General features: G+C 36.6%; 1 protein-coding gene across 3 annotated transcripts in view; it reads left to right on the top strand.

Moving 5' to 3' along the window:
• LOC144972813 (guanylate cyclase 32E-like) overlaps positions 1-15,000 on the top strand; it is a 221,810-nt gene that overhangs the window by 81,708 nt on the left and 125,102 nt on the right. For all 3 annotated transcript variants that reach the window (XM_078914479.1, XM_078914480.1, XM_078914478.1), the window contains one exon: positions 11,225-11,407. In XM_078914479.1, coding sequence (XP_078770605.1) covers positions 11,225-11,407 — 183 coding nt within the window. The remainder of the gene's footprint in view (positions 1-11,224; positions 11,408-15,000) is intronic.

Genomic DNA, 15,000 nt, shown 5'->3' with positions numbered 1-15,000 from the left:
GTTGTCTCTGTCGGAAATAAATTATATTATCGCCTTACAGGCGTTATGTCTCGTTCTACAGATTACGTGTTGCTGTTGGTCAGGGACCCTTTGTAAAGCGCTTGAAGCACATTTAGTGGATACTGCGCTATTTAAAAACTCTAGTTTAGTTTGATTTAGTGTCTGTGTTTGTGTGTACGTTAGTGTGCGTGTGCGTTTGAATTTGTTTTCGATAGTCATAGAGAAAGATTGGAAAAAAGAGGAAGTGAGAGGGAGGGAAACAAATAAGCGCTATATCGAATTAGAACTTAGGAGACCGGGAGAGAGTGTCAGAAGAGAGAGAGAGAGAGAGAGAGAGAGAGAGAGTAAGAGAGAGAGAGAGAGAGAGAGAGAGAGAGAGAGAGAGAGAGGAGAGAGAGGAGTTAATAAACGAAATAGATAGAGAGCAAGTAGAGAAGAAGGAAGTCACCATTTCATAATAGAAATATCAGCCTTATGATAATCTCCCAAAGTAATTCAATCAGAGACCTAGAGTTGCACCGGGACAGAGATTAAATTAAATGTTTTCCCGGTCGCTGGTGACGTTTTGATCAGTAGCATGTCAATTTGATGGACAGACTGCCTCGAAATATTGACACTGTTTCCCCCCCCCCCCCCCCCCTACCCAACTCTCTCCCCCGCATTCCCCAACCGTCTCCAATACCGACATTGTTGGTGACAACGCGTCTTGCTGATGATAACCAAAAGTGTTTCATGCTGTACAGGCCGTTCCGGGGTGGAATAGGATGGAGATATGATAATCAAAAGTGTTTCATGCTGTACAGTGTAGGCCGTTCCGGGGTGGAATAGGATGGAGAATTGATAATCAAAAGTGTTTCATGCTGTACAGTATAGGCCGTTCCGGGGTGGAATAGGATGGAGAATTGATAATCAAAAGTGTTTCATGCTGTACAGTGTAGGCCGTTCCGGGGTGGAATAGGATGGAGAATTGATAATCAAAAGTTTTTCATGCTGTACAGTATAGGCCGTTCCGGGGTGGAATAGGATGGAGATATGATAATCAAAAGTGTTTCATGCTGTACAGTATAGGCCGTTCCGGGGTGGAATAGGATGGAGATCTTGTGGGTGTAGGGGTCTAGGTGGTGAAAAGGTGGTTCTCTTTGACGTCAACCCCTTCTTCTTTCTTCTCTATTTCATCATCATCATCGTCATCATCGTCATCACCATCATCATCATCATCATCATCATCATCATCATCATCATCATCATCATCATCGCTGCCGTCGTCGTCATCACCATCATCATCTTCATCACCATTATTTTCATCGCTATCATCACCAACACCTCTTATACTCCCTATTCTTCTCTCCTTCCTTCCTCCTCCTCCTCCTCCTCCTCCTCATTATCATCATCATCATCATCATCATCATCATCATCATCATCATCATCATCATCATCATTATCATTATCATCTTTTTCTTTTCCTCTTATTCTCCTTCCTCATCCTCTTCTTCTTCATCATCTTCTTCCTCTTCTTCTTCTTCTTCTTTTTCTTCTTCTTCTTCTTCTTCATTTTCGTCGTCGTCGTCTTCTTCTTCTTCTTCTTCATCTTCTTCTTCTTCTTCTTCTTCTTCTTCTTCTTCTTCTTCTTCTTCTTCTTCTTCTTCTTCTTCTTCTTCTTCTTCTTCTTCTTCTTCTCCTTTTTATGTTCAGATCCTTTCCCCTCCTCATCCTCCTCGTAACAATAATCGTTTTCATTACCCTTATGATTGTTCTCTTCCTCCACCTCCACTTCATCCTCATGCTGTGCCTCTTGCTTCTCTTATTAAATTGTCCCTTTTCCCGTGGAAGTTGAAATAATTCAATTGAGCTGAGTGTTGCTCACGTTACGCACACGGTATAACTTATACAATGCTGTACAATAGAATCTGCCACAATATGCATCGCCTCACAGCTCTCCAGTAAGCTGTACCGTCTTCATAGTTATAACTTTCTGCTTTCTTTGTTGTCCAGATAACATTGCTTCTCATTATTGTTAATGGGGTTGCGTCTACGTGTATAATATAACAAACACATGTCTGATATACACGTGTATAAGTGAGTTATTTTTATCATCTATTTGACTCAAACTGTATGGCAGGAAAAACACCGTAAAAAGAAAAAGGATGCAATAATTTTACGAATGTCTCTTGAGACCAGGGATCTAATATTCCCATCACAGTATGGATTTTAACTCTATTTTTATTGACCATATTCAATCAAAAGAAAATACTATGGCACTGGGTGTAGTACACGACATTCCTCTGATCGTCACCTATGAGATGAAGACAATAAGATACATGTTAAAATGTTCTTATTAATACTCAATTGAATTTTTACTTTAGGGTCTATCTAAAAAAAAAAGACTGAGATAATACTGGTATCTGCCGCAGTGCAGCAAGTTTATTGCATAATAATGGAAGCTTGGGCGTTGGGCCGCCGAAGGACCGACTCTTGAGATGCTCAAATAAATTTCACCTGCATCAAGTGTATCAATCATAAAGAGGCGGTTATCCTCTTGTCTGTATTTTTTTTTTTTTTTTTTTTGGGGGGGGGGGGGGGTATAGTATCACACTAAAGCTATATAGCCTGTGATTGTATGAACCTTAGTAGCCTTTAAAAACCGTTAGACCCATGGACCTAGAGTTTACTCCGGTTTCTGTAGCGTGAAACGGACAATAGTAATTGCTTGCTACGCTAAGGATGAGACGCTAGTCTATCACAAAGTACTGTCGGCCAGATCAAACAGACTCAGTTACCCAATCACTTCTGGATGGACAGGGGGGTCAGAAAATTTTTTCGACTGCACCCGAAATCGATATAATAATATGTCCCCTTTGAAACGATTGCTCTATCTTCCCGATATTTGCAATACGTATTCTATAAGCCGTTAATCAGCATCTTGTACATTTCTTTTCTGGAAAGAGGGGGGGGGGGGTCATTGTATTATATTAAACTTTATAGCCCATTACATTTTTTGAGTGATTTTTGTATGAACACTAAAGTTTAAATATTTTTGGTTGGCGCGAGCGCATTTCACTTTCAGCTACCAGTTTTTAGTTACCAGTTAGCAATAATTGCCTTATTTGGAAGGCTGGTGGGCCGGTTACCAATTTTCCACAGACATCTTCACATGCAAGGTTGGATTAACTTTTCTCCCTGATTAGCTGCTGGTTTAATTCAATTTCGCACACGTTTGTGTGGACCATCCTCTACGGTGGCTACTGATTGGGTCGATTGATTCATCCTTCACTCCTGTCATGCGGACGTCTTGAAGAAAGAGGACACCCAAAAAACATTCTCACGTCTTGAAATTTTACCTAGACTACCACATTTTAGTCCTCAAAGTCCTCAAGCTAAAAAAGAAGAAAAAAAAACAACAACTCAAATTAATTGTAGATTTATTCATTATGTTCATCAGTTAATCACCAAAGTCTGTTTTAAAAGGGTATAGAAACACATAACCTCATAAATCATTAATCTCCAAATTACAACTATATATATACAAACACACAAACACACACACACACACACACACACACACACATATATATATATATATATATATATATATATATATATATATATATATATAATGTTCTTAATACATCTCGCGTCAATTAAAATACCAAAGACAATTTTTCAAACTTTTGGTGTGGATACTAAACTTCAATTTTTAAAAATAATGTATCTAGGTCTACAATAACCTGAACTTATATAACTTTCATATTATTTAATTTAACACGGAGCACCGAATTAACTAGAAAAACTCGAAAATATTTTGAAAATCCAAAGAGGAAAACCAATCCATGACGAATAAGTCAAACCATCAAATTCATTTTGGAAGCCCTTAAACAGAGACAATACAAACACACGCCGACCACGGCCAAATAATATAAATAAAAGACGAGAGCACAAAACACGAAATCGATTAAAAAAAAAAAGAAAATGGATAGATGACATGAGATGCAAAGAAAATTTTTCATGCCAAAAACCTCCGAAACACCCTCAAAGCAAAAGTATTAAATAAAAACGTACTCCTCGCTATGACTTATCGATGGATACCCTAATCCTTAAAAGAAAATATTGGTGAACAAGTTTAACATAAGCCACATTCCAATAGAAAGTAGAAATTCTGACATTAGGGTGATAAGACGTTCAGAAAAAAGACAGATAATAAAAAAAAGAAAATAAACAAACCCCACCCCCCCCCCTCCCCCCAAAATACCAACAACTAGAAACTAACAAAATAAAAGCCCCCAACCAAGGAAAATAATAACTGCAAAATACAAAAAAATTGGAATAGTCAAACATTTTGAAATAGGATGGACCAACAAAAACATATTTTTATGTCTTTTAACTGGGGATCAAAAGGGAGATTAAAAATGATTATGAATCAATCTAATAAGTGTGGAGGAAAACTGGAGAAAAATGTGGAACAGGGAAACACCACGAGGAGGAAACATCATTAAAGATCCAACCAAAAGAGTGCCTGCATTCAATAACGCCAGGAAATACTGGACTTCCTCAAATCGCCTCTTAACTGGACATGACAGAACTGCATCAAATATGTGCAGATGGAAACTTCGAAACAGTGATACCTGCCAGAAATGTCAGGCAGCCCCAGAGACCAGCGATCACATCGTCCTCCACTGCCCAGTCACTAAACTTGAAGGTGGCTACGAATCCGTCCTTAGGGCGGAGGAAGACTATCGAAACTGGGTTGACGAAATAAATTTGGAAGTGTAGCCATACGCTACTATCTACTAATCTAATAATCACCATATCAATATCCTGACGTTCAAGATACCCTATAGTCTTAAGAAATCTAATCTAAAGAAGATAATAAAAACAAAAAAACAAACAAAAAACAAACAAAAAACAAACAAGAAACAAAACAACTAGCCCCCAACCCTCCCCAAATAAAACCAAACCAAACCAACCAAACAAAGCAAATCAAAACTTAACAAAAGAGCAAAACAAAGCATGAAAAACGAACAATAAAATCGTCACATCTCACCCCAAAAGTCTAAAAAATTGATAACAAAGATGAAAAGTAAAAGCAAAATTACAAAAAAAAAGAAGACACAAAAAACCAAACAAATAAAACAAAACAAAACTAAACAACAACATAAAAAACCCCCAAAAACATACAAAAAAAAAAACAAACAAAAACAAAACAAAACAAAAAACCCAAAATCCAATAAAAAACCTCACAAACAAACAATCCCATATCAGAAGACATTTTGTTATTTGCTATACTCTACTTCTGTTCCCGTTTTCTGACTTGCTGAAATCCCATTTCCCAGAATCCAAGCTTTTGTTGTAAAACAGACATCTCTCACACAGCACTGATTCGAGTTCCCCATCGAATGTACATAGGGTGCTCGTCAAAAATTCAACATTTACTTTACGTGTTTTTCCACTAATTGATGAGAAGTATAATGATTATATCTCACAGGGAATCCCGATAGCGCAATTGGTAGAGCTCTCGCTTCACACGCAAAAGGACAGAGATCGATCCCGGGTAAATTCGAGTTTTTTTTACGTTCCCCCTATCCACTCAGCAGTGATTGGGTAGCTGTGTCTGTTGGATCTTACAGAAAGTACTTTGCGATAGACTAGCGTCCTATCCAAGGTAGCAAGCAATTGCAATTGCTGTTAGTTTCATGCTATAAAAACCGGGATAAACTCGTCTGCCTCATGGGACTAATGGCTCTGAAGGACTACCTTTTTCCCTTTGTAATTGTTGAGAATTGTAATTAATTTTTCCCGATTCGTAAAAGAATTGACATAGATGCTGCCAATTTTACTTGCTGTACAAAAAATGAAAAACCCCAACCTTTTTCACTTTGGCCAGAAAACTTTGATTGAACACATTGATATATTTGTGGAGAAAGTCTTGAAATTGGCACTGCAAGAAGTCTCATTTGAAAATCTTATAAATAAGCCAAAAGCCATCAGTCTAAAATCTTGAGCAGTTATAGATAGAACGAAATTGACGCCACTCAGCTCTTTGTTATTATTTTTAGCCAGCCATTTTATAAGAAGTTCTCAGTAAATTGTATTAATCAGACAAAAAAAAAAAAAACAAAAAAAAAAAAAAACAAAACAAAAAAAAAAAAAAAAACAACGAAAAAACAAAACAAAAAAAACAAAAAAAAACAAAACAAAACAAACAAAAACGTTTAAGGTTACACATAGTTTGTTTTTTTGGTACATTTTATCTGTCTGGTGGATGTTATATGTGGGTTATCTAAACCCATAGTATCAGTGTAGAGCAATATCCAATAAAACTACTCAAAGCGCCATGCAAGGAGGGGTCCCTATTCAACAGCAACACTTTACATGTGGGACGAAACAAGACGCCTTTAAGGCGATGTTACATTTTTTCCCCGACAGAGACATAGCTGTTAACGGCCAGGTACTCATTTTAAACTTGGATATGGTGTGAGAATGTAAGTAAAGAGCCTTTTCAAGGAACTAACTATATACCGTTCAGAGCAGGACTCGAACCCGGAACCTATCTGTTACAAAAAAATTACTTTCAAACCAAGGCAAAATACTGTTCATTACAACAATGTTAGAACAAGAACAAGGTTGGGTCGTCAGAATTCTGAATACTTAGACCAGTAGATAATCGTCTCTGGCGTAGGTTTCATCATGGCGTTTATCCCTCCAGTACGTACGTCCAGCCCGTTGTTTATATTCATAAAATAAATATCGCCGTATTGACCCAATAAGTGAGACATATTCAATCATCGACGAGAAGTCCAGACCATAGATTTATATATAACACGATGGTCACTGAACGTTTTTTTGTATGCACAAATTCGGGTCAAAATAGGTATGCCAAGATAGTGACTTTGCAATAAATTACTCCTTTCTTTTTTATAATGGTGCAACTCTTACGTAGACGATGTAAGATGTACCATCACACCAAAAAAGAACGTTCATTAGAAAAAAATAATATTCAATTAACATCCTCTGTTAGGTATATATATGTATATAGACAAGAGATAAATAAATTCAAAACGTTATAACATAATTTTAAGCCATCGCTATTTGTTCTATTCGTTTTCTCAAAAATGAAAAAAGAGAGGAAAAAGTCAAATGGAGAGTTATTAGTTTGACTGCAAATTTTTATCATTTAAACATCAAAATAATATTCTTTCTTCTTCTTCTTCTTCTTCTTCTTCTTCTTCTTCTTCTTCTTCTTCTTCTTCTTCTTCTTCTTCTTCTTCTTCTTCTTTTTCTTCTTCTTCTTCTTCTTCTTCTTCTTCTTCTTTTTCTTCTTCTTCTTCTTCTTCTTCTTCTTCTTCTTCTTCTTCTTCTTCTTCTTCTTCTTCTTCTTCTTCTTCTACTTCCTCCTCCTCCTTCATCATCATCATCATCATCATCATCATCATCATCATCATCATCATCATCATCATCATCATCATCATCATCATCTTTTCTTCTTCTTCTTTTCTTCCCCTTCTCTTCCTCTTCTCCTTCTTCTTTCTCCTCCTCCTCCTTCTTCTTTTACTTCTCCTTCATCGTCATCATCGTCATCATCATTATCATCATCATCATCATCATCATCACCATCATCATCATCTTCTTCTTCTTTTTCTTCCTCCTCCTCCTCCTCAATTTTCTTCTCTTCTTATTCACCTTCAAATCCTCTTCCCTTAAAAAAATCACATACTTTCATAGAAAAGAAAATGAGTTTATTGCCCTGTTTAACTCTGACCATTACTGATCTGCTTTCTGTAACTTGACTTGGACAAATGTCAATATGAGGTTACGATCGACTTTCAACTCTCTGGATTTGAAATGGTTGGTCCGCTCTAGCATCGATAGATTCAATTCAAATATTGTGTCGTTTTTTTATAATATGATAAAGTTTTTTTTATAGAACTACTGTCCAATACGCCGGATGTTATCCCAATCTTTTGTCGCCTTAAACGAACAGTAACAATTGATTGTGAGGGGATAGGACGATTTTTTTTTGTTGTAAAACACAATCAACTAGATAACAGCAACAGCTATTCAATCACTGTTGGGTTGACAACTGTTCTCAGGATCCATTCAGGTCCCTCGGCTTGTGAGACAAATGGATGAAGGAAAATTGACGTCATTCAGCACATTTTAAAATTGTTTTTAGACAGCCATTTTAATGATTAGTTTTCACTATATTCTATCAATCATACTATAAACGTTTAAGGTTACACATAAAGATCTGAACAAGTATGTATGAAAGGTATAATCGAAACCTCCAAAAAATGCGTATGGCATTTATTTTTTGGGGGTCTTTTTTAAACACTTTATTTCCTGTCTTTCATTACGATCAGACAGTCCTTGTTTATCCATAATTGCATCTAGAATTATTGGCAATTTCCCGCAGTAGTCTATATAGTCTTTGGGTCATTAGGAGGGATTCATGGATCGCAATCCCTGATAATTCAAAACAAACAACTTACACACATACATACACACTCAGACAACCAAACACACTCACATACACAATTCAGACAATAATTCATATAATAATACACATAGGTTCATTCGTGTTCTTCTTTCTCGCCAATTATCTTATATCTAACAACGCAGAAAATAAGTTAAACATTGTTTATATAAACATTTAAAAATAGTTTTCTGCATTTTAACGTTTTTACTGCGTTTGACAAGTTAACCGCCGTTCTCTGGAAAAAAACTCGTATTTAAAAATCTGACCAGAAATCTCATCTTTTGAATAAGGATCGATTTAAATGACCTTCATCTTGGCAAAGAATTTCTCAAACCCGGGACTTCGCGAAGTAGCAGGTTTGAGAGGTTTTGTCAAGTTGATGGCCATTTGCATCGATCGATATTTAAAGGACGAGTTTTCTGACCAAATTTTAAAATGTGTGTATTTTTCCATAATACAGCAGTTAACTGGTTAATAACGCCAGAGATATTTCCTCAAAAGACCAAATTAGAGAGTTTGCTTCAAAACAGGAATCCGTGCAAAAAAGTAGAGGACGATTTTTTCCAGCCACGTCTGCGTTATGTTATTTTCATTGTAATATTTTGAAAGAGGCCATTCTTTTCATAAACAATTCCATTCAGAATTGAAAAAAAATAAACGTTTTTGTGATTTTTATTAGTCTGACATTTATTACTGAATTGATCCTGGGTTAAGTTGACCCCAATTAGAAAAAGGCTCTCAAGTATCCAAATATATTTCCTATCCATGAAATTCAAGTTGTTTGAACGACATTCGATTTTTAAAAAAAACAAACGATGTTTTTGTCTGTCATTGATTGACACCATTCTGTTTTTAATCGCTCTTAGTTTGCTTGACATATGTGATACATGGGAGAAAATGCTTACATATAATGATAAGAAAAAGAATCCATTCGGATCTTGTAATAATATGATTTGAAAATTGAACATGGTCAATGCACTTCACAATGCTTCATTTAATTGCCTAGCACTCCATATATAACTAAAATCCATTTCATGCAATTCAATATGTCGTCAGGCGCCTGTCAGGAGAATTAAGGAATTAGTGTGATGTGCTAGAAATACGGTCAACTCTTAAATAAGTAACAGGTATTTAACATATTATGTATTGATATAGGGATCGAGGTGGCCGAGTGACTAAGAGCATTACATTGTAACACAGAAGGCACCAGGTTATATCTCCGCTTCAGGACTTCCATTTATTTTTCATTCGGCAAAATTATCCACCCCGAATTGCTAACTTTGGAGAACATGGGTAATGCCTGTTACCGTCAGACCTTTGTTTAATGGAGTATCTATTTTCCTTTATGGAAATTAATCAATCAAGGGTGGCAATGTCAGTGAGTAGTGCGCGTGAATCTCGTGAAATGTAAACCCCTCGTCACCCGGTGGGCGAGTTCAGTGATCGTTGTCACAATAGAATTCACTGTGTATAATATGGCTAATGTAAAACGTTTTTTATATACCGTAAAGAAGAAAAATCCCAAAGAACGATACTGTAACCGATGCAAAAAAATCGGCTTAATGTCACTAACAATTCTAGTGTTCGAGCCAGGTATCATTAAAAACAATCAGAAGGTTGTGAAGATATCCACGTCAACGTGTGCGCACGGATTGTGGAACGGACTATACTCAACAACGTTTCATAGCCCGGTTTGGCAGATCATTACAGGACATGAATACATTAAAAAAAAAACCAAACAAACACAGAAACGTATATTTTAAATTTGCTGAGACACAAAGATAATGATTGGTGTCATAGTGATAGACCAATCTTTCTCTATTAGAAAACTATTACTGTCAATGCCTATGCTGCATCCGATCATCGTGAATATCAGCCATAGATAATTTTTCAGTAAGAGGGTGTTCGATTAGCTTGGAGACAAGCCACCCGCGAATTTGTAAACGCTTCCAAACAGATGGATGGGGAGAGATGGACTCGATTGGCAGCCTAGGTCACCGGGCATTTCTCCGAATGACTTCTTCTTATGGGGCTACATCAGATACATTGTTTATTCAGCTCCCATACCAGGTGGTGGAACGTTTACCATGAAATAAATGAGCTTTTATTGAATCTACCACGCCACAAAATTTACAAAACACACTTGTAGGTAGCCATGGCAACTATATTGAGGTGAATTGAGTAAAAGATAAACGTAAACAAAATGCGAAGCATTTATGTATTCATAGGTCTATGTTTAAAGTATATTGGTTGTAACGTTATTTTATGATAAAAATGTTATTTAACAGGAAAAGACTCTATGGACACCTTGTATTATATGAAAATTTATTTTGTGGCATTGGTACGGCAACACGGTAAGTATCTCTACTTGTAAAAATCCAAACAATGTTGAACGTTGTCACTGATTCGACCATAATAATGACCACAAAACTCTGACCTCCGCACTGTAATGTACTCTTAGATTAAAGACCGAGCACACATATCTTCACTCAATCCTGAAGTAAATGAGGACTAACGTATTGACATAGACGTAATCTTGTAAAATTTCTAGTACAAAAAGAACACATGATGGACAACTTGCATTGAATGAAATGGGCATTGGTTCCGGCTTTGTGTGTGTGTGTGTGTGTGTGTGTGTGTGTGTTGGGGGGGGGGGGGGGGGGGGGGGGGGGGTGGTGGTAGCATCGTGCCGTGACTAGGCTATATTATTTATTAATTAATAATTTCAATCATGTTTTTTCTGTCTACCCACAGTATTGCACAGACGCCGCGGTCAGCGACAAAGTGCTGTATCCGACATTTGCTCGGACCAAACCGACGGATACTCAAATCTCCGGCAGTGCAGTGTCCATTCTGAAAATGTTCAACTGGAACCGGGTGACGTTCATTCACAACCAGGACGAGGAGTATAACAGCACGGCAGACACTATCTACGAGGTAAGCTGTTATTACTATTGAACAAACGAGCATTTTTCCTCAGATAGCTAATAACACAATGGTTATCCGTTAGTACAGCTTCGCGTCATGTCATAGGAAACTCACCTTCGGATACTAGGTCCCTGGTTCGAGTCCCTCTATGGGCGGTGCATCTTTAGGGCGGAGGAAGACTCTAGGAGCTGGGTTGACGAAATAAATTTGGAGGTGTAGCCATACGCTACTACTACTGCTATGGGCGGTGCAAGGTTGAGTCTTGGATAAGGCTCCTTACTCACATTCTCTCTCTCACCTCACGTGTTACTAAATCGAGTTCTTAGCCAATAGCAACGTGGCCTCTGTTAAAAACAGAGTACTAGTGCCTAGAGTACGTTGAGATAAGTAAAGAGCCTTTTCCAAGAACTAATCTTTGTGCCGTTGACAGAGAAATCCCTCAGGTTTGATGCCGAGTGTGGCACCACAAGACCACACAGTCGTGATTTATAAATGGGCCAATGAGATCCATGGATAGGCATTCATAAAATGAATAGAAAAATTACTTTAGAGACAGAAAACCCACAGAACTTAAATTTATCCCGAGTTCTGTGACTTTATAAGAACTAACAAATAATAGCTATATTTTGATTTTTTTTTTCAAGTCTACCGAAAAATAGATAGTGGCTTCTGTCAAGTCTAGATCCAATAGATAGTTCGAAGATGACGTCACTCAGGTCTTTGTTATTGTTTTTTGTATTCCGCATTTATGAATAATGTTCACTGAACTGTATTAATCTGACTATAAACGTTTATGGATACACACAGTTTTGTGTGTTGGTCCGTTATACTTCCGGATGGCAATGTTATGAGCTTCTTAGCCAAGCGCATACTATCTATATTCAAACGCTGCCGAGTGGACAGAGAGGGAGGCCAAAGAACGAAATCTTCATAATATAAAATTACCCACGATATCATAAGATATCGTCGCCTAGGCATTCCACGAAGGAATATAGATAACTCATCAAACAAGATGTCTGATGTCAACAGGAATCACCCATGTTGTCCAAGTGAGCAAATTGGGGGTGAATAATCTTGCTCAAGGAAAAAAAAAACGAAAGTGCCTGAAGCGGGGCTCGAACCCGGGTCATCCGGATCACAGTGCAATGCCTTAACAACTCGGCCACTTCGCCCCCCTCAACGAAATCTTCATAATATACAGTGGGCAATTAACCAGCCCCTTTGATTGTGAGGCGAGTGCTCTACCAGTTGATGAGCTATCGGGACCCTCCCATCACCCTTACATCAAATGAGTACAAAGCATTAACGCAATGTTTTAAAAATCTCTCATTCATACAAATGAAAGCATGAAAAATATGGATGAAAAATAGCAGAATGCAATCATGTTTAACACTTCATCTCAAGACCTTTTTGAAAGCAAACTGTTAACATTAAGAATCTTCAATCGCTAAAATATTATTGCTGTACTCTGCCTCCCAGTTCACAATCCAGTAATTTGGTCACACGGTTTTTATAAAATTATTATGATGAGACCTGACAGAAATTATTCCTCATTAGTCAAGCATTCTATTCATAGGCTAACGTTTGATGGATATTTTCAATGCATTTGCATTAAAAAAATTGTGAATGAATTGATCTTAAATGCACCTAAGGCGTTTATTTAGAACTCCTTAGAAGTATTATTTTTTTAATGTATTTTCAATAAAGATGGAGAATGTAATTGGTGCAACTTTATTGTACAAATACAATCATAGATATCTACCACAAACAATTAAATGGTATTTTGAAAATAGAACGGTTGTTTCTTAACACTTTGTTTTGCACATTTAGGCCAAATAATGCAAATCGCATTAACAGCGCCATTCTTATATCTCTCAATCGTCTTAAATGTTTCATTAATCGAGTTTTGTTGACAAAGGGAAGACCCGAAACGTCCACATTATCTGTCTTCGTTAATGAAATTGAAGCTTCCATTCCATTTGACTGTTGTGTCGTTTCAGCCAAAGATGTTTTGCTCTCTATACCGTTCGATTGAAATGACCCTCGACTTGTCAAGATTCTTAAAACCCGATCCTTAAAAATAAGTCCCCGGTTTGAAATATTTTGACAAATTGTGGGTCATTTCAATCTATCGGTATAGAGAGTAAAACTTGATTGGCCAAAATGTAAAACAGGCGTTTTGTCCTCGTATGACAGGCAATAACAATCGATTGCGAGCTAGAATAGACATTTTTATCCGCTGCTAATTAACAACTCCCCTCAGTACCAGGGTGATTTTCTAATTATTATTATATTTCAACCCTGGGAATAATCAATTACTGAAGTAATAATAGAATTTTCATTTCCTTTTAAATATAAGAAAACGAGTAATTGCACCACAGGTCGTGTGAGTTTGAAAACGTGTCGTTAATTGCCCTTTACCGTACTGCTGTACTCTGAAAACAAAACCCCCAACCAAAATACACTTTAACAATTTTGGCCTGAAACTTCTAGTCCTTTTAATATCGAGCGATTATAATGACGTTCATCATGTAAAAACCTGACAAATACGAAATCAAATCTAAAAGTTCCCTCTACATGACCCTTAATTTGACAAATACTCTCAAACCTAAGAATTTGAGAGTTTTTATCGAGATGTGGTAATTTTAATCAATCGATTTTTGGACGAATTTTTAAACCTTAATTTTCTAAAATGTGTTTTATTCGTACGGCATTAAGCTTAATGATCTTATTGAACTGATGACTGCAAACCCTAGAGCAAGAGTAAAAGCTTCTTTTTTTAGCTACGTGTACTCATTCCAAGCGTCTTAAAGCTCAAATTATTATGCCCTTACTTTCGAGGAATGTCTATAATGTGCTTGATTCTTGTTATTATTTATTTAATAGAAATAAAAGCATTTCTGTTTAACATAATTCATGTACCCCACCATCTTGTCATATTGTTAAGTCGGTGTGTTCGTGAAGCTGAGAATTAAATTCATATAAAAATATGAAACTTTTATCAAATCTATGTATATTTTAATAACAACAACAACAACACCACCACCACCACCACCAACAACAACAACAACAACAACAAAAGCAACACAATGATGATGATGATGATGATGGTGATGATGATGATGATAATGATGATGATGATGATGATGATGATGATGATGATGATGATGATGATGATGATGATGATGATGAGTCCTTCGGAGCTTGTATAGCTCAAGAGTAGAATAAATTAGTTTCCCATTTCGTCTCATTTTAATTTGATATCCAGTTTTTGGAATCCGCATCACTCCGATATTATACCAGTTTGAAACGTTAAGTCACATTTGTTATCGGCCGAAATTTCACTATAATCCAGAACATAGCAGAACAAGAGAAAGGCAAACACAATCTTTTTAAAAATAAACAAGAAGGCATGCGGCACTTTCTATTTAGTAAAATCAAATTTGTATTTCATTTGAAGTGTATGTCAAAAAAGGACCCCTGATTACGTTTGGTTTGGAAGTCCCAATATATGATTCTCAGTATGCGCTCCAAATGTCGCGATTATATAAGATATAAGTAATAATATATATATATATATATATATATATATATATATATAT

The sequence above is a fragment of the Berghia stephanieae genome, chromosome 5 (assembly GCF_034508935.2).
Source record: "Berghia stephanieae isolate SIO BIC M18660-M18661 chromosome 5, UCSD_Bste_1.3, whole genome shotgun sequence".
NCBI lineage: Eukaryota > Metazoa > Mollusca > Gastropoda > Nudibranchia > Aeolidiidae > Berghia > Berghia stephanieae.
This window is presented reverse-complemented; position numbering and strand designations above follow the sequence as displayed.